This window comes from Erpetoichthys calabaricus, chromosome 16 (genome assembly GCF_900747795.2).
Source record: "Erpetoichthys calabaricus chromosome 16, fErpCal1.3, whole genome shotgun sequence".
In the NCBI taxonomy this organism is placed as follows: Eukaryota; Metazoa; Chordata; class Cladistia; order Polypteriformes; family Polypteridae; genus Erpetoichthys; species Erpetoichthys calabaricus.
Genome location: NC_041409.2, coordinates 18,935,435 through 18,958,010, shown reverse-complemented (window position 1 = coordinate 18,958,010; position 22,576 = coordinate 18,935,435). Strand labels below are relative to the sequence as shown.

The following is a 22,576-nucleotide window of genomic DNA, read 5'->3' as shown; positions in this document are numbered from 1 at the left end:
AGCCTAAAGATGGAAAAAAAAAAATTGGTAGCTCAAAAAGTGTTGCATATTAACTGCCATTATCAATTTGTAAAATAACCTTCAGCATTTTGCTATATTAATAGTAACACAAATAAATATTCAGGGTGTCATTTTTAACCCCTAGATGGGGTTCATCTTCTGTTAAAAGTAAACAGGTTGACTGATAGAGTATTTTTGTCCTTTCATGATGAAATTCAGAATTCTATTGAGGAAATTAATTGCCACACAGCATGTAGTATTTTGATGGATTGGTCTTGACAGGCTTGAGCTGACTGACTAGGACTTGGTGTCAAATGTGCACTCGTGTATTACTGCTTGTAGGAACATCTAAAGCATTAGCAGTTTGTCAAAACCAATAGTACAGTACATAAAGATGATAATAACTTAAGAAATGGCCCACTTCTTAGGACCGTTCTTGGTGCAGATGAGGAATTCATCCATTTTTGTTTTCCTTGGTCTCAGTTTCATAGGCAAATTGAAGCTTATTCTTCTACTAATAAGCAGAAATTTTGTGTTCTGACCTCCAAGACTTCCCCTTGGATGTAGAAGCATGTGTATATTGGTAAATGATATTGAAGGGGGGTTCCCACTGAAGCTTGGGGGGCTGCTGGTACCAGCATTGCCCCGTAAGACCAAACAAGCACCACCATGCCATTGCTTTCCTTGGCTGGCACCTGAATCTCACTCCACCAGCAAGCCTGCAATTCTCGAAAGAATTGCAAATCCAAGAATGGCAATCAGTTTCTGTTCCCTCTGACACTTGGAGGGATGAAATATCATGGAGGGTGGGTGCATCCTGGGAAAGTTCATTTAATTAAATAAACATCCATATTACTAACCAAGAATGGTAAACCGGATGGCATGGACGCAGGAGACGTACTGCGCAGGCGCCGACAGCGCGCGTCTCATAAACCACCAGCGAAGTGTGATCCACCGCGCACGAAGGAGTCACCGCTCAAAAACGAAAGAGCTCTTGACGTGAATGAGAAATGAAGCAACAACGCGCCCATAGCTAACGATTACCGACATGGACACACAAAAAACAGGATTCTGCGCTGCAGCCCAAATTCAAACGGAAGAGGCTACGGAGGCCCCACAGGTCCACAAAGATGGTACGGAAGGTGCGGGAAAGTACGAAAGGCAAAGGTGCCTACACAGCATAGTGAAACCCGACATAGTACGGACGGCGCAGGCATCACCGCCATATTGTGAGTAGCACTACTGCAGAGTGAAGTTAGGAATAATGTGCTGCTTGGGATTGTACAAACCAGCTCGACTAACGGAGCTACAAACACGAGCCCGCATGGATAAAGAAAATAAACGTGGGCGCCTACTACGCGCGTCTGAAACCGCGGAAGCAAAACTGTCTCGGCTCCAGAACCAAACAGCTCGACTAACAGAGCTACAAAAACGCGCCAGCATGGACAAATACAATGAACATAGGCGCCTACAACGCGCATCTGAAACTGCGGAAGCAAAGCAGGCACAGGGGGTTGGCGAGCGAAGCCCCCTAGTAATTGTACTAAAGCGGTTTCTTTTTGGAGCTTTGACTTCGTTTATTGTTTTTATCCATGTAGTCTCTTTTTTGTTTTTCTATGGCTGACGTGGTATATGTAGTGGTGTGGGCGGTCGCGTTCGGGCGGCTGTACAACCTGGCGTGCATGCTTTACCCGAGATTTAGTTCATAGGTCGTAGCCATGGTAAAGTTTTCATTTAATTAAATAAACATATTTGTACTAAAGCGGTTTCTTTGTGTGGGCGCCTTCGTTCATTGTGTTTATCCATACGGGCTCGTTTACAGGTCGTAGCCATACGGGTTCGTGTTTATATTACTAATCGTTGAGCTCCTTCCATTTGGAGCCGTGACTCCTTTGCCTGTGCTGTGTCAGAAGCGCGTTGTGGGCGCGTTCTCCGTGTATTGTTTTTATCCATGCGGTCTCGTCTTTGTTGTTCTGTGGCTGTGTCATTAGGTAGAAGTCGTTTACTGTTAGGAAGCATACTCCAACTTACACACACTGACTGCTGGCACAGTGGATTAGAGCATGTGTAGTTTTGGGCGCCATGCACTGACTCTGGGAACTACGGGCTCGGTTTTGTATTACAAATCGTCGAGCTCTTTCAATTTGGAGCCGTGACTCCTCTGCCTCTGCTGACACCGACTGCTGGCACAGTGGATTAGAGCAGGTTTAGTTCACAGGTTGTGTTGTTTGGGCGCCACCTACCAACTCTGGGAAGCCGCTGGGTTTGACTCTGAGGCGCAGTGTGCATGCGGTGCATCCGCCGTCCGTGCATAAATTAAACTGCCGTTTAGTAATATAGATATGTAAAATATAACACCACAAGGATTGGATCCAGCTGCCCCACAAACCTTCCCAGGATGCACGGGTTAGGAAAACAGACGGTGAATAAAAAAATATTGTAACGTGGATGACAAGCTGTACTACCCTTAGGATCAGTCAACTGCAGTATGAGCAGTTCCAGCTGTAGTGCTACAAGTCCACCTGTGCTCTTCCCATTCAAACTTTGTGCATCAGGCTGAATTCCCTGATGGCGACAGTTCAGCACTTTGAGGAAATTTCTGCAAATGTCTGAAGCCAATTGACGAGGTTTGTTTACATCGGCAATGTTTCCAGCTGGAGATGGACGATCGTCAACCATCAGCTTGGCCCTATTAGCCTGTCAATGTAAGGATAAGCCCTTTCTCTGGAATGCTCCGAGACTGCATATTCCCTTCATTTTAGACTTTTGAACTGTATACAAGGATAATATCACTAGAACCAGGCATGGTTTAGTTCAAGCCGTCTTGTTTTCTACAAGTTCACTTCTTATCAAATCAATTGATGGTCTTTGTTCTGTTGATTGAATCTTTTCTTTAATTTGGCTGTATGCTGAAGGTTTAGGGGCCCTTTTCATTTCTTTTTTTTTAACCTTCAACATTGTAGTAAAATTGTTATAGTGGACCTCTTTGAACTGTGCAATCTGCAATAAGTATGTTTATAGATAGTGATGCTTTCTGTTGATTTAACAATTTTCACTAACTGACTGTCACATTTTGGAAAAAGAAAAAAAAATTCATTTACATGATGGTCATACTTTTGATTGGATGGCAAGATCTGCCTTGGTTAGTCCTTTCCATAATCCTTTGTTTCCTTCACTCCTGAACTTAATTTTTTACTGTACTCTCACTTTGAACTTAAAATGATAAACTGAATGCAGGCACATTATACACCAAGCATTAGTCAGTCAGTCATTTGCTAACCCGCTTAGTTCCGAACAGGGGGGTCAGTTGGAGCCTAAACCCTGAACGGGGCACCAGTTCATCGCAGGCCGAACACACAAATCCCCCCAATGTTGCATCACCAGTTCATCTAACCTGCATGTCTTTGGACTGTCTGGAGCGCCTGGAGGGGAGACACAGACATGGGGAGAACATGCAAACTCCATGCAGGGAGGACCCGGAACGCAAAACCTGGTCTCCTTACTGTGAGGCAGCAGCGCTACCCCTGTGCCACCATGCCACCCACACTGAGCTTTAAGTTTTTTTTTTTTAAATATGTATTTATCATTTAAAAGCTGCAAACATGTTTTAAAGATAATTTTAATTTTGTATATAAAGGGAAAACTTTTATAAGCTATTGTCCAAGTATGATTTTTATGTACATGCAATTTATCTGTTTCTGTCCCTTTGAACAGAGGAAAACTCTTCTTGCTTTGGAGAAAGAAGATGAGGAAGAGAGGAATAAAACCATTGAAAGTCTAAAGACTGCACTTAGGACGCAGCCGATGAGGTGAGTTATTTGCACCTGTGACATTTTTCAGGTTTTTTGTTTTTTTGTATGTTAAACTTCTTACTAAATGAATTATATTTAACTTGATATGTAAAAGACTTAGATTTTGGTGGCAGTTGAGCTACCCAGCTTTCCAAGTCTGTATTTTTTGATCTGCATAAGCTCTTTAGATGTAGCATGATGATGGTTAGCATCTGAATAGCATGGTTGATGTCTTCTTCCTCTGAATAAAGTTCCAGAAGCTTCTGAGCAGGAGAGCCAGTCCTGTGTGCTTTGATAAAGAAACCAAATGCGTCCAAGAAAGTGGAGCAGTAAAGGGCAACATCTCTCTTGTTGGTTTTTATAATATTTTGGTTATTGCAGTAAATAGCACAAACACATTTGTGCTTAAGAAGTCTTGACATGACGTACTTTCCTTCCCAGGCAGGATACCCATGGTTTTTACAGTAGAGAGTTTACATGTAGGAGTTATTTTCTTGAGAGAATTTGGACATCCTGGCTTAAATTGCCCTCTTATGTGAGTTATAAAAGCACCTCATCACCTGTTGCGGTCCCCTGCCAAATGTTTTCTCCAAATCTGCAAATGCATAATGCAGCTTCTTTCCCTTCACCTAATGATTTATCTGCACACGCTTGACAGCAAAGATGGCACCTTCTGCTCCCTTCTTTTGTGTCCTGAAATGAGCAAGCACATTCATTCACACACAACCCTACTGCATAGCTCTATTAACTATTCAGCTTCAGTTACATGTTGGTCCTTGTATTTTCACACAATGAACTTCATTATTCCATTCATACATCTCATTCAGCATCTTCTCCATTTATTTCCTGCAAGTTTCCTTTACCTTGTTACTATTAATTGCAATGTTAGCATTTTTCAGCCACTTCACACAAACTTTATCCTTTCTTTCTTGATACAGAGCACATTTGTTTTTTGTTTCCTAGTTGTGCAACTTACTTTCAAGCTCCTGTCTCTTGGCTTCTTTTCTGGCATTTCACTCTGCCTCCTTATTGATCACACTATCGCCTTCTACCTCTGTTTTCTGCCTCCCATTATAGCATCTCTACCTTTCCTCAATTGCCATCTCTACCTCTTCATTCACCGCCATGTTTATTTGTGTTTCATTGGTCCCTTTGTCCATCCTCACGTTTTTATTGTTTTCAGCCATGTACGGTATTCTTTATCACTTCTCATTTGCTATTCACACCTAATGCTTCTAAAATCTGGTTCATGAGTTTGAATGTAACCCTTAATTATCTGCGGAAGGTCAAAATAAGTTGCCAGTTTCCTATTCTATAAAGAGATTTGGTTTTGTAATGTACTATAGACTGGAACCATCAAAACATAGCATGGCATGATTGACACAAGCTTATTTGAGTACTTGTTTAGCCCTTTATTTAAAAGGCTATTCGGTAGTAATGTCCCTTGAGCTTGGAGCTGGTATAAAGCACAGTATCTTAGGAGCAGATGAATGTAAAAAGAATATAAGAAAAAGCAATTATTTTTTAGGTAACCTTTTGGTTTGTTTTCATTTTAGGTTTGTTACAAGGTTCATCGATATGGATGGCTTGACATGTATCCTGAACTTCCTCAAGAGCATGGACTATGAGACTGCAGAGTCTCAGATACATACCTCTCTGATTGGATGCATCAAGGCACTCATGAACAATTCTCAGGGCCGAGCTCATGTACTTTCACATGTGGAGAGCATCAATATTATTGCTCAGAGTTTAGCCACTGAGAATATAAAGACGAAAGTGGCAGTGTTGGAAATCATGGGAGCTGTGTGTCTGGTCCCTGGAGGGCATAAAAAAATCCTGGAGGCCATGCTACACTACCAGAAGTTTGCTTGTGAGCGTACACGTTTCCAGGTAACACATGTTGTACATGCATACACCCGGTGTAATGTATCAGAATTTTCAGTAACAAGGTTAATATTCAATGGGCACGCCTATTTCATTACTATTGACGCCATACCTGTAAATGGCAATTAAATTTGTGTGTTTGTAGTTTTTCACTTTTTTATTATTACATCAACACAACACTACAAGTTATTTTTTCTCTTCATTATGTTCTGATTCTAATCTTATTACTCATTATAATAATAATAATAATAATTCTTTACATTTATGTAGTGCTTTTGTCACTACTCAAAGCATTATGTTAAGAAAGTAGAAATCATAATGTTTCTTGCTTTTGTGATATTGTACCTGGGTTATAATAGCTGTCATCAGAGATTTCACTCTTATTATACAATTGATATCTGGGTGCAAACTTGGAATGAAGTCAGCTGTGAAATTCTCTGAGAATAACAGAATCTCGACAGTCTACCAACAGTACCCCAATGGAGGCCAACATTTAAATATAATATGGTCATCAATATGACTACACTAGAAAACTTCAACCGTGAAGTAAGGATTTATACTGCACATATTTGAAAGAGATCCTGTAACAATATTTATGTGACTGTTAACGTTTTGTTTTGCTTTCAGACGTTAATGAATGACCTTGATAGAAGCACTGGGCGATACAGAGATGAAGTAAGCCTGAAAACAGCCATCATGTCATTTATCAATGCAGTTTTAAGTCAAGGTGCTGGAGCGGTAAGTGTTATGCCCTTAGAGCACAAAACTGCTAAGAGACTATTCATTGTATCAAATGGCCATTTCCCAAATCTGCTGTGCAAATCATTTTTTCCAGGAAAGCTTAGAATTCCGAATTCATCTTCGATACGAGTTCCTCATGCTAGGAATTCAGCCAGTCATTGACAAATTGCGGTCCCATGAAAATTCCACATTAGATAGGTATATGCTATTTAACGGAATTCATTTTTTCTCTATAATTTATTTTTGCTACTTGCGTATTTAAAACGTTGTTTTGCTTTATGATGTGCAGGCATTTAGATTTTTTTGAAATGCTACGAAATGAAGATGAACTGGAACTCTCAAAACGATTTGACATAGTAAGTGTCCTTGATATGCATTTTTTTTTCTATGTATTCAAAGGGCTCTTTTGTGCAACATTCTTGTTTTAAACGACTGTCTCTATATGCTGTTGTAGGTTCACATTGATAGTAAAAGTGCCACCCAGATGTTTGATCTCATTAAAAAGAAAATGAATCACACAGAAGCATATCCGCACTTTATGTCTATTTTGTACCACTGTCTACAGATGCCTTGTAAGTGTGCTATTTCTGCATTTATTTCAATAATTAGTTTAGGTTGGTTTTATAATAAGTCTTAAGCATACAAGTGATAGAATTCATTGTATTTCTCAGAATCATGCATTCGAAAAACTGTCCAAACATTGTGCCATTCATTGGAATTAACTTGGTTGAATAGAACGAGCACCCTGTTAATATTTCCTGTGGCTGACTAGAGTTTCTATTCTTGTTTTTATACAATTATGTTTTCTGATGCCTAGTATAACAAACAGAACCATATGGTCTTCTCCTGCCTTGTGCTGATGTTTCTAGATGTGGGCATATTATTAATACATTTCCTTAAAAGCCAGTTTATTGATGAGAATGACAGAGGTAATGTTGACGTGTACTATGTCATGAGAGAGAGAGGCTAGGAGCACACACTGATACAGCGCATTGCAGCACCCACCACATGACAAGCCAACTCAGGATCCAGTTTAAGACCTGAGTGAAGCCATGCAACGGGTGACACCTCAGCACCACAGTGTAAAGGCACTTTTAATTTGTACTGAAAATATAATATAAATATATTATAAATATATTTATATTATATATAATATATAATTATTATATTATATTTGTACTGAAATATTTGTACTGAACTTATGGAGTTTGGATGAATTCTCTTGGGTGAGAATTGTCATATTACAGTGTATAGATTCAGATAGAATCTGAACACACATACTGCATATGTAGAAGATCGTGTCATTCAGCAAGACACTGGGGAATAGAAAGAATCCAGCACTCTGTCTGAAAGTGATATGTGGAGACATTTGAGTTGTTGGCATAACTACCTCTTTTCTCTCATCTCATTCAATATTCTCATCAATGAGCTTTGTTGATTTGGATGGATAGGATTGATATACAGTTCCTTATACTTGATATGTTGTCCTAGCCCCAACCCTGCAACTTACTGTTTGTATACTTTGGATTTTAGATTGTTATTTATTGGCATTTTGACCATTTTGTACCATATCATCATCAAGTTTATTCCTTATATCAGGGGTGGGCAAAGTCATTCCTGGAGGGCCGCAGTGGCTGCAGGTTTTTATTCCAACCCAATTGCTTAATAAAAAGCACTTATTGCTCAAGTAACACTCCTGCTTCATTTTATTTGTCTCGCTCATTAAGATTTCAAACCCTTATTGCTTATTTTAGTCTTAAACAGCTGTATTCTTGGTTTTTAATTGCTCCTTATCAGCAATAAGATGCAAATGACAAAAGAGACCGGCATTTCTCCATTTAGCTTGTTTCCATTTGTATGTATTTATCGTGCACTATTTGGTTTAATTAAATACTTGGAAGGAAAGTGAAGAGAAAAAAGTGAAGCACTGAGAATTACTCATTAGTTTTAGACTTCAAATCATTTGGATGATATCCTTAGAAAGGAAAAATAAGTGTAGGATATGAGAATTACTTGACATGGCAGAGTTAAAACACTAACAAGCTATGAAATTAAACGATTGACAAGGATTGTTTTTTAATTAAGCAACTGGGTTGGAACAAAAACATGTAGCCACTGTGGCCCTCCAGGACTGACTTCGCCCACCCCTGCCTTATATACATCTTACAACTTCAATTATTCTCTTAATGCGACCATTTTGTTGTTGTTGTAATAATTTAGCATTTCTTTGAATCAAGTAACCATTCCTTTCAGGTTTGTTCGGTATGACAATGCTATCTTAACATTATTTGTGAAGAATATTGTGCCGCCCCATTCTCTTAATAATGTACCGTAGTCCTCACATGGTCAAACTATGTTGTTTTCCCAGATAAAAGGAATGGAAACACAGTGCACTACTGGTTACTTTTGGATCGCATTGTGCAGCAGATTGTCTTGCAGAATGACAAAGGCCATGACCCTGATGTTGCACCTTTAGAAAACTTTAATGTCAAGAATGTTGTTCGAATGTGAGTAAAGCTTTTACCTTTGTTTTTGTGTTTTATTATTAATTATTGTGGTTAACTTTAACTGAAGTGTAGCAGAACTGTATCATACTTTACCATAATCTGAAAAGCTTTTTTGTCATGAAAGAAAGAATAAAGATTATCGGTTTAGGCGATTATGAAACCTATAATTAGCATATGGAAGCAAGCATCATCACTATGGCTATGTTTATGCTTTTATATCATTTTTTCCAATACTATAATGGCCTTAATGGCTTCATTTTATAATAATACCAGTAATGGCGCACTGCACGATAACGTGCAGTAAATACACTTGACTTGAGCATTCCTAGTATTCATCCTCTTTCTCTGTATATTTAGCATTCGTTTGCTCAGAGGTTGATGCGCTTGTTGCTTCCTGAGCAGCTTTTCTTTTCCTTACCCTAGCGGCCTGCTTCTTCTCCTCTTTCAACGGCATCTTTTCGCGTTAAACGTTTTCTTTAATTTTTCACTTAATCTGGCACTTAAGTCTTCAATCTGCCTCAAGAATGATTAGCGAAGGTGGTAGGGAATGAAAATGGCGACCCGTACGCATGCGCCACACGGCCGCCCTGCTGCGCGCTGCTGAGAGTTGACTCTACAATAAAATAAAAAGAGTAATAAAATTATCACCCCGAAAGCGAATAGTAGACGTCACGTAGTATATGTGTACCAAATTTCAAGTCAATAGGTGAAACGGTTTGCGAGCTACAGCTGATTTAAAATCCTGGACAGACAAATGAACAGCCACGGTAGCATATTATAGAAGAAGATTAGTTTGAAAATGTTAGTAAGTTTGGTTTTTATTATTTTCTGTATGTATGTCATTGTAGTAAATTTTAAATTCATTTGGCACTTTTTAAATTATTCCACATACTTTATATAATTGTTTTAAATAGTCAAATTAATTTATAATATTTTAATTTGTGGCAGAATCTGTTAAATTATTCAGCATTATTGGCCTTTATCTTTGATTTGATTTTCATACTTGTTTAGGATTTTGTCGTTATGACATGTACACCTTCCCCAAAAATGATCTTGAAAGTTTCAAAACAACACCATTTAAAATGAATTTTATCAATACAGTGCTTCTTCTGAAAATCCTCTTTTTATGTCATTGTACATTTAAAGCTGATAATCCATTTAAAGGGTTTTATAAATTGGTGTTCATTAAGCGCTCTGTGCCTGTACTCAGTGAAGAGTGCTACACCAAAATAAGTTGTAATAATTCTGATAATAATTTACTGAATTTTGATTGCGAGTTCTTACTATTAAAGAAACCTCAGCTGTTTATCTGCAGTCTTAGAAACTACAACTTGTGTAACAGTTACTTATTTATCAGATTCTAAGAGATGCTTTTTTTTCCATCCCAACATGTAATTCAAGTCATTTCCTTGATTCCTGTTTGGTTCATTTTTGTTTGTTTATATGATAAGATGGTTTGTTTTCTTTCAAGACAATAGGCATCATTCATCCGCTAATCTGATAAGTTTACACCAGAGTGTGCTGTATATGCATGCAATTTGTACAACACAATGACAGAAAAAAAGTTGAGGACTGAGTGGTTCCACTCCACTGCTTTTCAAATTGGGTTTTGTTCATTTTCTTAGAAAAGTAAAATATGCACTGGCTGAAATTTTTAACAGGCCACAACAGTAGCAGAATAAGCCTGATTAGATGACGAGCCTATTAGCAGCGTGAATGGTTTTCTAATTTTAGAAGCGATCTTAGCAAAATCTCCAAGAACCGAATTTGAGATCCCGTTACTAACATCGACAATAGAGGTGTCCAGTGACATTTCTGATGCACTACAGATGTTAATGACTTAGGAAGTCCCAATCCAGGTGGCTCGTCGTGTAGTGGGTGCGGCAAATCGCTACCAGCGCATACTCCCAACCTCTGCTTAGCCTCTAAATAAAGCTATGTGTGAATTTGATTGAATTGTGTATTAATTACATTTCATGTTTTTGCTGTTTTTTGTTTTAGTAACTTTTAGTCCAGCTCAGTTTTGACTGTTGATGAATCAACTGTCCCTTTGATTTACACACTGGTCTGTTCTGCAGAGCCAATTCACTTTTTAGAATCTGTCTTGACTGAAAAGTGCTCTTAGGAAGCTCTTCTTAGTCAAGGTGTTTTCAAGAAAATGTCTTAAACATAACCCTATTACATTTGTTTCTGAGACAGACAAAACAGACACTCGTGGGAGCTTTTAAATTTCCCTGGAAAGTGCCAAAAGTGACAACCGTGAAGCCATTATTACAGTGTAACACATGAATCAGCTTCTGAGGTTGATTGCAGCGAAACCCTGTAACCATGCAGCCAGCCAAGTTTAGGATGGCATAACCCTACAAGGGGCTCATGGCATCATATGCTTAACATAGCCATGTTAAGACCTAATTAAGACTCGGGTACAGGCAGCTGCAAATGGTCACACACACAGAGGATGCCCACCCAGCTCTATTTATAATTGAAGCATTTAGTGCATGGTTGTGGATTCCTCCAGCTGTTTTTGTCTTATATTTCTAGTTCTGCCTGCACAAACTTTCATTTTTCCCCGTAGTCTGGGTGATTTCCCTCCATGAATTTATGCATATTGACTATTTCTGTGTTCCTTTGGTGTTGTATTGTATAGGAGCAGGTAGCAACAAATCATTTCACACAACTGCTCCTTCAGTGAGCCCAGGTTTTCTGTCTAGTGCATACACCATCGACGTGCACGGGACCTCACGGTCAGAAAATTTCAGAGGCATGCCATCACCGACACAAGGATCAATGCACCATGATTGCTATCCAAATTAATATCACGTGAACCCTAGCGCAAGTTCCCTTTGCTGTATTGTTAAACATGGGGCCTGATTAAACATGGCTTGAGTTAAACATTTAATTCCACCCCTAGTGACAGTTGTCAGACTACTGTGACTGTAGGTGCTTTACGTCCAGTTACACTATGGTTAAGATCAGGGTTAAAAGAGCTGTCTAACTCAAATAATGGATGCGTGATGTCTATAAATTAGAGGCAGAGTTATATGTTTAACTCAACCCATGTTTAATTAACCATGACCGATTCTGCTGGCTATAGCAAGGACCTTGCCCCTAGCAGACCCTTACAACGCTGTGGATTCATCAAGAATAAATGGGCCTTCAGGTCTGTCACAGTGGAAATTCATTGACATACTAGAACTATACTTTTGTATTAAATACAATATTAAAACAAAAGACTCAAACCAATAATAAATTACTTTATAATGCTCTTCTTTCTTCATTTACACAGATGTTACTAGCTTGCCTATTAAAGCACCACTAGTCTTTGTCAATGGCACATTAATCCTCTCAAGTCCCATCGTTTTCCATTTGAAAAGCTGAATGCCCTTAAATTGGAAATGGCAGCATGTCATAATGATATATTAAAGAATTAGAGACCTACACGCTCATTATCATTAGTTTTCCACAGTTGTTATAAGCATTTGGTAATACTTCCATGCTTAAACCTTAGCCGGCAGGAAAAGTGCTTCATTTGCAAATTCTTAGCTGTTTCTTTTCCACAAATTTAACATACTTTCTTAAAGATAGATAGATATTCCCTAAATTCCAAAAAGTTATTTCTCATGATGGATTGTTGACAAGTTTCTACTGTGGTTCACCTATTAGTTAGTGCACATAAAAAATAAAATGGATAGTCAAACAAAGAAAAAAAAGTCTGATTCTGCACTGCCAGTTGAGTAAGCAAAATGGAGGAGGGATCCTTGAATGTTCTGGCTAACTCAATATATAAGCTAGTGATGCTAGATTTTTTGATGCCTCCATGGTGCAAATGGTCGTGCACGTTAAACTTGTTTTGTAAATGAGTGACAGTTTATTTAAAATTGCTGCTATCACCTAATGAGAAAGATTGTTGAAAGTTACATAAATTCTTACTCCTATATGTATTCCACCACGACAGTATATAGTTTGAAAACTTGATTTGTTGTTTTTCATTGACGAATAAATTGTTTTCAACATAGCTAAAAAATAAAAAATAAAATCTGAGAGCACTGTTTAGAGTTAACTGCTAATACTATCTGAAATGTGCAGAAGCTCTGTGTGGTCCTGAGTGTAACGTATCCCTTCCAGTCCATTACTTACTGAAGACGTATATTTATGAAGCTCACATCTACATTATCAGTGAGCTCTGTTCTATTTAAACAAACCTGCTTGTGAAGATCACATTACATTATACAACGTTATGGGCCTGTGTACAGTTAAGGGGTATTTAACTTTTAAATGAAAGGGTAATAAAAATGTAAAGTTTGATTGATCTGTACATTTTCATTTATTTAACTCTTTGAGGGCTGAATATTCTTTCCAAAAAGCAATGGTTTCACACAGAAATCAATATAAAATGTCTGTTGCTGCATGCTGCGGCTGCCACTGCTAAGAACGTGCGGCAGGCTTGCTGCCAGGCATCTTCATGTGGCTGGGGCAGCATCATCAGCGGTCATGGTCTCAGTGCATTGCCATCTGGTTTCTACCTCTTATAATTGTTAAGTGGCAGTCCTCCTGGCTAACATTGCTGTAGGCATGTCAGCTACATGAACCTGTTCAGCACCGTGATTAGCTGGGGACCAGTCAGCTGAAGCTGGAACCTCACATTCGTTTCCGATCACTAGTAACAAAATCGGAGTCTGACAAGTCATAGTCCAGTTCAGAGATAACAGGCAGAACTTTGTCCATGGGGTATTTTGCTTTACGCATTCGCTTTGATCTCTCGCCAGATATCAGTGCCATTTTTGCTCTTGTTTGTGCCTTACTACTTACACAAGTGCTGGAAATCTTGGTCAAACCAATGAAGCTAACTTTCCTTCTAGCAACGAGAGTCCTACTAAAACATAATGGTTGGTTCTGTCACAGTTTACACTTGATTACCATCGTCAACTCCTCCTTTTGACAAAAGTCAACATCAGCCCTGAAAGAGTTAATGTACCTGTTTATTTTAAGTAAGTGGAATCTCTGAAATGCACAGGTATGGATAAGAGTAGTAGTGTGTGAATTATTTGGACACAAAAGGATAATAAATCCTTGTAGTTAGAAGTTCACATATCCCATAAAATACTTGAGCATCCATCTGTGTACTTTGACTAATTCAGTAGCACCAGACTTTTTCTCAACAACAACAAGCAGAATTCATAACGATACGTCGAACAGGCACATTACTCCATTATTGAGTGCATTACCAAACATTGTACACTGCGAAAGATGGAAATTATCACCTAATCTGTTACTTTTCTTTGCCAGACATGGGAAGACAGGACTGACATGTGGTGTTCCAGCTTGGTTTTGAATCTGAGATCTAATTGCTGCATTTGCTACCCTGTACACATTTATTCAAAATCACTGTTAATGTAAAATATTGTTTTGCTCTTATTTGTGGTTTAATGGTTAAGCCTTTGCCATGTTTGCTATTTTTTCCCCTTTTTTATTACATTTCAGGCTTGTCAATGAAAATGAAGTAAAACAGTGGAAAGAACAAGCTGAAAAAATGCGAAAAGGTAATTTATTATATACATTTAAAAAATTACTTAATCCTCATCAAATGATTTAGCCTGCAGTTTCCCATCTGAGGTTTACTAGGTACAGTCTAGTTATGGCAAAACCAAAGAGAACTAACTGGCTTGTAACATCTCTGTCTTTCTTCCAAAACAGAACACAATGAACTGCAGCAGAAGCTTGAAAAGAAGGAGCGAGAGTGTGAAGCCAAATCCCAGGAGAAGGATGAAATGATGCAGACGCTCAACAAGATGAAAGAAAAACTGGAAAAAGAATCTGTTGAGCTGAAGCAGACAAAACAGCAAGTGGCTGATCTCTCCACACAGCTTCATGATCTCAGCAGCGTATGTCATTTACCATCCTAATTTCCCTTCTTTGTTCAAAGTGGTCCCGGGTAGCCATAGGTGTTTACCTTAGAATAGATAAAGCCTTACTTTTGAAGGCAACTTCTAGCTGCGTGCCATGTTTCATACATTATTCTCAGAAGCTTTAGTGCTGAGTCTCTTAAGTTGGATATAGGCTAGTCGGATCTTTCAGTGTGGGTATGCGTTTTTAACCAGCCTAAACATTATTGTGGAGATGGCTGTGCCAAAAGTGTAATGCTTAGCTTTTACACTCGGCTGTTTCTTGTAGAAAAAAAAGAAAAATCTGTATTATCAGAATTTTTAAGGGATCAAAGGTCCTTATATTTATCTTTTAAAAACATTAACAGATTAGTTGGTAGTGTAAATGAATATTCTGTCTTACAAGTATACACCATGTCCTGTTTACACTTATTTTTGTTGTGGTAGCTAGCTGGTTGCAGTCTGCCAGAATAATAACAGAGTCAATGATGTTTCCTTCATTTAGCGGACATTCTAAGTAAATCATAAATACATACATATCTCCAGACATAGCTGTGTATCTGATTTTAAACTTTTCTTTCCTGCGCATAACATGTCATGAGATGTTTCCACATTTATGAGGTGGGTTTATTGTATGGTAATATTTCCATATTTTACAGTTTGTTATGCTACTGTTTGTAAAAACCATAATGAAAACATAAGAGTGAACCTAGGTCACTGCTTATTAGTGCGGCCTAATGTGACTTATCAAGACAATCTTTAAATAAAACTTCCTTACCCCTTTAGGTTAAAATATTTAACTACACTGGAAATTATTTTTGCTCATCTCAGATAACTAGTGAATGTGGGATAAAAATCATTTACACATTAAATGGACTGACAGGTTATTTTTTTGGATTTTATTGCATCCTTTTTTAGCTCAGTAAGAGTTGCTTTTATTTAAATACATTGGTTTCTATGAATTGGTTTCTGAACAATGGATGGCCGGATAAGGTGGGTTGATGTTACATTTGCCATCTATTCCATTCCGTTCTAAAACCAGACAGATTGTAAAAGCAGCAGACATGAAATTAAAAAACAACCTTTTTAGCGTCCACATCTCTCCTTTATTACTTATTAACCTTTCCTGTTTCTTAGTATCCTACTGCCTCACACTGACCCTGTTGTGCAGTTTCAGTCAGCTAATGGTTGGTCTTCAGAAAGCTAAGAGTTGTCTTTCTCTGAATCCTGAGCAGTGCACTACTGTACCTTTTCAGAGCTGCAGTAGCTGAGACAGTGGGCTTTACAATATAAGGTTGTCCCATGATTACCTTGTTATGTGACCTTCTGTGCTTCAAATATAGCAATCTACAAATAGTGTGTTATAAATGTGTAGGTGAGATTGTGTACTCAGTAAAAGATGCTCTTTGAAATAAAGTGTGTTTGTGTTGGCTTATTTTAGAAATTTGACTTTTTGATCTCCAGCTCAGTGTTTCAGTGTTGATTTTTTTTTCCCCTTGCTTTCCACTCAATAATTCACTGAAAAGGCCAAAGCCATGAAAGAAACCAACTCATTGAAAATGCGGCAACAGTCTGTTCATGATTTTGCTCCTTAAAGAAAGTTTAATTTTGCTCTGATTATACTATTTCTTCACACTTACAGTTGAAATTCTAGAAGTTGTTTTTTATTATTATTATTTTACTTCTGGTTCTGCAGACTTAATTTCATCCATCATTAATTCTTCTCTTTTTTTCTCTCCATACAGAGACCAAGTTTTGCCTCTATCCCAGGTGGCCCTCCTCCACCACCAGGAGCGCCTGGTGGTCCCTTGCCTCCACCACCTCCTCCTGGGGGCATACCTCCTCCACCACCCCCTCCTGGTGGAATGCCACCACCACCTCCCCCACCCCCTGGTGGTCCTCCTCCTCCTCCAGGGCCACCCTTCCTTGGAGGGGCACCTCCCCCGCCAGGGGCACCTCTTGGTCCTTCTTTAAAAAAGAAGAACATTCCACAGCCATCCAATCCTCTCAAGTCTTTTAACTGGGCCAAGCTGCCAGAGGTAAGTGTTACAGAATCGCTAGAGATTTTGATCGTTTAAGGACTATGTCTTAAATTGTGTGTACTACATTGTACAGAGAAGCAAGTTTTTCAAGAAAAGCTGAAAAATGTGCTCTTGAGTGAATTAGTCTCAACTGTTTTTTTTGTAACCTGGCACTATGTGTATTTTTATCAAATTAGCGTATCATATAGTCAGCCCGCTAAATTCAAGGTGATCCATTAAAAGCTGCTATTTTCCCACTATATGCTGTGACTTGCAAATCTATTAGGACTCTAAGTTTTCAAATGTTACTGGAAATGTTTGTTCATCTTTTTCAAATCTATATTCCATCCATCCATTTTCCAACCCGCTGAATCCAAACAGGGTCACGGGGGTCTGCTGGAGCCAATCCCAGCCAACACAGGGCACAAGGCAGGGAACCAATCCCAGGCAGGGTGCCAACCCACCGCAGGACACACACAAACACACCCACACACCAAGCACACACTAGGGCCAATTTAGAATCGCCAATCCACCTAACCTGCATGTCTTTGGATTGTGGGAGGAAACCGGAGCGCCCGGAGGAAACCCACGCAGACACGGGGAGAACATGCAAACTCCACGCAGGGAGGACCCGGGAATCGAACCCAGGTCCCCAGGTCTCCCAACTGCGAGGCAGCAGCGCTACCCACTGCGCCACCGTGCCGCCCCAAATCTATATTTTTATTGTAAACTCACCTACTCAAGAATAAAAAATTTAAAAGAAGTAATAATTCTTACATTTTAAAGTCAAAACATCCAAATATGTATACTGTGTAGTCTGGATAGGTCTGAGGTTTCACATGTGATAGAAATTTCCCAAATGAGATGTATCCACCTTACCGCTGCCTTTACCAGTGCACCACTCAAGTCACTCTCACAATTTGTAGATAAAAACACAGTTGCATAAAATTATATGGAGGTGTTTGGATCTCCCTCCTTCTCGCCATCTAAAGAAAAAGTGCGTTTGTCAAAATTCATCATCTCGGCAACAAGGAGATTTGAGAAGAATGATGATCGTAGGGTAACACTTCCCATGCCCTGAGAAACAACACCTCTGGTGAAGGCAGCATCATACTAAGCTTCTCATTAGAAGGGAATAGGCTACTTTTTCAAATTAAGGAAAATGGGTTGGGTGTTATACTGGAAAATATGATGACCGGAAAGAAGCGCACAGTCATATAAGTGCACAGGAACCAACCATACACGGAAAAATGTGCACACGGGGAAAAAACGCATGTGGATGAATATGCACATGGGAAAAATGCATGAATGGCAAAGGCGTATATGCAAAGAAGAAAAAAACTTTATATTATACATCGCAATAAACGAAATTGTATAATTGTTCACTAAATGTATTGCGAAGGGTTCCACAATGCCTTTAACTCCCTATTTCATTGCAGTCATCCGAGCATATGGATGCTTTTCGACGGATTGCGGTGGGATTTAGCATGCCATAAACTCACTTTAGTGAACGCCCAAGCTAACAGACTTGAGCCTACCAAAAGGAAATACAGACAACTTTACGTGCTTGTTGCCAGCTCTGTAGAATAATATAACGAAACTGAGGACAAATTGTCTTACTTGAGGAGAATAGCTAATTTACAATAATACTGTTAATGAGGGTGTGTTAATCATTTATATTTTATTATAATAAAAAATGTCCAGCAGTATAGGTGGTGTATATTTTATGTTTGTAATAGTTATATGTCGCCGCCGTGTGCTTTTTTCCGCATGCGCACTTTACCGTATGCATTTTTTTCTGTGCGCGCATTTTACTATGTGCGGTTATTTCCCATGCGCTTATATGACTGTGCACTTTTTTCTGTGCGGATATTTCCTGTGCGCTTTTTTCCTGTGCGCTTCCTTCCGAGATTCAGAAAATATTACGGAGTGCTTGTGTGAATTTGCTAGAAAACCAGGGCTTGAGTGAAGATTCACATTTCATTTGAGACAGTAATCCAAGATGGAAAGTCAAAGCAACATTGGACTGGCTCAAGAGTAAAAAGGTGAATGTCTGTGCATGGTCCACTCAAAGTTCAGACTGTAACTCCATTAAGTACCTAAGGCAATCCCAGGTTTCCAGGAATGACATTGTGCATGGGCATCTCACATGTGAACGTTTTTAGAACGAGCGACATTTATTTTTAATAAAACTACTGCAATATGTTGACACCAATAAAAGACTAACCTTAACTACAAGCAATTCATGCTGTCATATAAGTACACGTATCTAGTTAGTTGCGGTAATAAGAGCGTAGAAAGCACAACGTGTCGAGCGTGCGGTTGTCCAGGCGAGAGCGCACATTTGTGCAGAATATGCCAGCCGCTGAGAAAGCACGCTTTGCCTCCACTGAAGTAGGCAGCACAGTCATCAGATACTGATACACTTGTTCTAAACAACGCCCGCGCTTGCCGTTGCTCTGAAACACTGCCGTTTCAGCTTTTACTGATGCATCCAGTTTCTTGTCATCATTCTGTGATGGCAAGTTTCTTGGCACAGATAATGCGGATGCAACGGACTAACGCATTGCGATTTCAAGTTGCTGTTCAAAGCTGTCAACAGCACAGACGTCCGTGAACTCTGCCCCGTTCCGGCATTCGTGCGCTGCAGAGTCCAGACTCCTCCCAGTCCACTGTGCTCAGTCAGCCGGGAGACTGACTGCTGCTGGTCTGTTGTTGACTGAATTAATCGGCAACACACTACACCGTGGGCCATAAAACCGTGCCACTTAATTATTTTCAACTATAACTCTTGTATTTCTTGATTGATTTTTTACACTTTTACACACTATATATGCGAGCTTGCCATTCCTGTTTTCCCGGGAATTACAGCAGTTTCACGGTTTTAATACAGGATATCACACAGGACACACACAGTCAGCAAGAGATTGGTGCAAATGTGTGCAGTGCTTTTATTAAAACCAGAGCAAAATGTTCAAAAACAAGTGCAGTGCTTCAAAACTAGTCCATAAATAAATAATCCATAAAATCTAAATGTGTTGAGTGGAGGTTAAAATATTCCATAAATTATTTCCATAAAAGCAAGTTTAAAATCAAGGGTAAACATCCTGTATTAAAACCATGAGCCTTGAGTCTTCTCTCTAAAAGCCGACAGCTTGCCATTTATTAATTTTTCCTCTGCACGAGGGGACGTCCACCAGCAGATGCAGACAACTCTTAATCCAACTTGGGTCCCTGTTGCCCATCCATTGACGTTCGCATGGCGCTGTGCCAAGGTTTGCTCTTTGCTCCCTCCACATCACAGTGTGTTTGGCTTTCGTGGGAGCCTCTTGGAGCTCTTGGTCGCTCCTGCTTCAAAGAGTGCTCAGCAGTAACTGCTCCTCTGCCCCTTTCTTGAACATTTGGCCCACCTGCTTCCCTTCACATATCGTAGCAGCTGCCATCCTGTTCCTGCCCTTCTCTCCATTCCTTAAACGTCGATTCATCATTATTCTTTTCTTGTTCTCTCTCCCTCTCTCTGACGTGCAGTCTCCCTATATAGGCCTGATTGGGTGCAGGTAATATTCCTCACCCACTGTGTGTTGTGAATGAGCCACCTGACTGACCCACTCACATTTGTATGTGAATTCGTGATCACCCAAGCACCCTGATCAACCCCGGAGCGGCGTCTGCATACACACGCCTGAACCTGTTTAGAGTCTGCACACTTGGGGACCCAATTATTTTTTTAAAAATCGTGCTTCACCATGAACCTTCTATCTCAGGGATGGGTATGGATTGCGTGGTGGGAGAGGACAGGGATCCTCATCAAAGTCAGAAAATGCGATCATGAATATATCTATCTATCCATAAGCAGTTGTGGAGGACATCAGTGAATGGTGTAGATGGGCGCTACGAGATGTGCCATCTGTGTCAGAATGTTAATGAAATGTCCACTCTCCAACATGTGTGTTCTCTTTTGTGACAAGTAACAAAGGCTGTTTCTTAATGTCTTCATTCTGATAAAAATGATACAGCAAAATTCCTTCCAGTTCACAAATTTCTACCATTGTCTCTTTTGCGTTGGGATTCCATGCACCACAATAGACTGTACACCATAACTAGATGAATTTACACATAGATAATGTGAAAATGGTGTATAATCCCTTTCATTCGCCCTTTAACCAGTTTGCTGCTGACATTTTAGTGCCAGGTGTACTTGTATCATAGCCAAGACATAAAACCGTTAACTGACCACTGTACTCATTTTCTTTTATCTGCAGGTCAAACTTGATGGAACAGTGTGGACAGATATTGATGATGTTAAAGTATTTAAAGTGCTTGACCTTGAAGACATTGAGAAGACATTCTCTGCTTATCAGAGGCAGCAGGTACCCAATATGGTTAGCTAAAAGTTCACGGTTGTGAAAAGATTGTGCTACAGTGTTTTTCACTTAAAAGCTGGCTTTGTTTTTTTGAAATGCTTTGAAAGGCTGTTTAGCATTCTTCTTTTTATTAATCTCTCAGATGCTTAAATGCAAATATGAACTTTCTCAGCTTGTTATGTGGACATGCATGATTAACCATAGTTTTTATTAAAAATCATTACTGATCTGTAGAGCATGACACAGATGTACAGTATATAATATTAATTTTTTTGCAACTCACACAATATTCAGAGTGAACGCAAATAGGTTATCCTTGGTTTATTATTAGGATTGTTTATCATTAGATATAGGCAGAAAAAGAATCATTTAATCCCCTAGAAAAAGTGTCATGTGTTTGAAAACTTTAATTCAGTTTACTGTGAAATATCATGACCAATATAAACTTTAATTTCTTCACTGCTATGTTCAAAATCAGATATAGCATGGGTCCTATGTTTCAAGCTATTGCTTAGCTGTGTATATAAGAATATCTGCCCTGTCAAAAGTATTTAGAAGATTTATCCCATGTTCACTGGGTCTTTGCAACATTATTTTAGTGTATTGTTGCATTTTATTTCAAACATTTAATTTTAATGTTGGATGCTAATTTTGTTTGTGTGTTTCTGTTGAAAGAGCAATATTTTACTCAAATGAGGCTTGTTTGAGGCCTGACATCCTTGTGTATTTCATGATTCGCCTTAGTTCAGCTGGCAGAAAGCTCAATCCAAGTCTGCAATAGAGGAGCTTGTTTCTCTAAGGTCCAGTCTGCATTCTTCCCCTGCAGGTTCTAGTTAATCTTTTTGTTATTAGCTAATGCAGAAAGCCAGAAAATGTATAATGTTAAAAGGTTCACTCAAGCCAGAATTTATTTCTTCTAAGGGCTGGTCATGCTGCAATAAATCTACTTATGGTTCTTAGTTGATTAAGCCTTTTTTTTTTTTAATAATAAATCGTAATTCAATGCTTAATGATTTGCATGGCTCCACTCTTCATCACTCAATGATCATGTCTTGGTCAATGCATTTCATAATAATACCACCACATTATGTTTGTATATTTTTTATTGATTTGCTATGAATGGCTATTCATTTGCTTGATTTGCCAAACTACCCTATTTTAATGAATGCTGCTTCTTCCCTGCTTCTTGCCTGCATTTTAGGACTTCTTTGTGAACAATAACAGTAAACAGGTGAGTGATACCTAACTCCTGAACAAATTTTTGGGATATTTAGTTGTAAAATATGTTTTGGAAGTGGAGGTTGGGTTGTAATGACCAAATGCCTTTAACCTTGTAAAATGACTAAATGAATCTGTAAAAATATAGTTCTGTGTCATAGGATAACA

The 22,576-nt window shown here is 39.0% G+C and overlaps 1 protein-coding gene across 4 annotated transcripts in view; it reads left to right on the top strand.

The window, feature by feature from the left end:
* Positions 1-22,576, top strand: part of daam1a (dishevelled associated activator of morphogenesis 1a) — a 354,302-nt gene that overhangs the window by 253,993 nt on the left and 77,733 nt on the right. For 3 of the 4 annotated variants that reach the window (XM_051919792.1, XM_028821962.2, XM_028821961.2), the window contains exons 5-16: positions 3,715-3,809; positions 5,348-5,681; positions 6,303-6,413; positions 6,511-6,614; positions 6,706-6,772; positions 6,871-6,988; positions 8,785-8,923; positions 14,405-14,463; positions 14,618-14,805; positions 16,551-16,844; positions 21,089-21,196; positions 22,392-22,421. In XM_051919792.1, coding sequence (XP_051775752.1) covers positions 3,715-3,809; positions 5,348-5,681; positions 6,303-6,413; positions 6,511-6,614; positions 6,706-6,772; positions 6,871-6,988; positions 8,785-8,923; positions 14,405-14,463; positions 14,618-14,805; positions 16,551-16,844; positions 21,089-21,196; positions 22,392-22,421 — 1,647 coding nt within the window. The remainder of the gene's footprint in view (positions 1-3,714; positions 3,810-5,347; positions 5,682-6,302; positions 6,414-6,510; positions 6,615-6,705; positions 6,773-6,870; positions 6,989-8,784; positions 8,924-14,404; positions 14,464-14,617; positions 14,806-16,550; positions 16,845-21,088; positions 21,197-22,391; positions 22,422-22,576) is intronic. The other variant, XM_028821963.2, reaches the window with a different exon arrangement.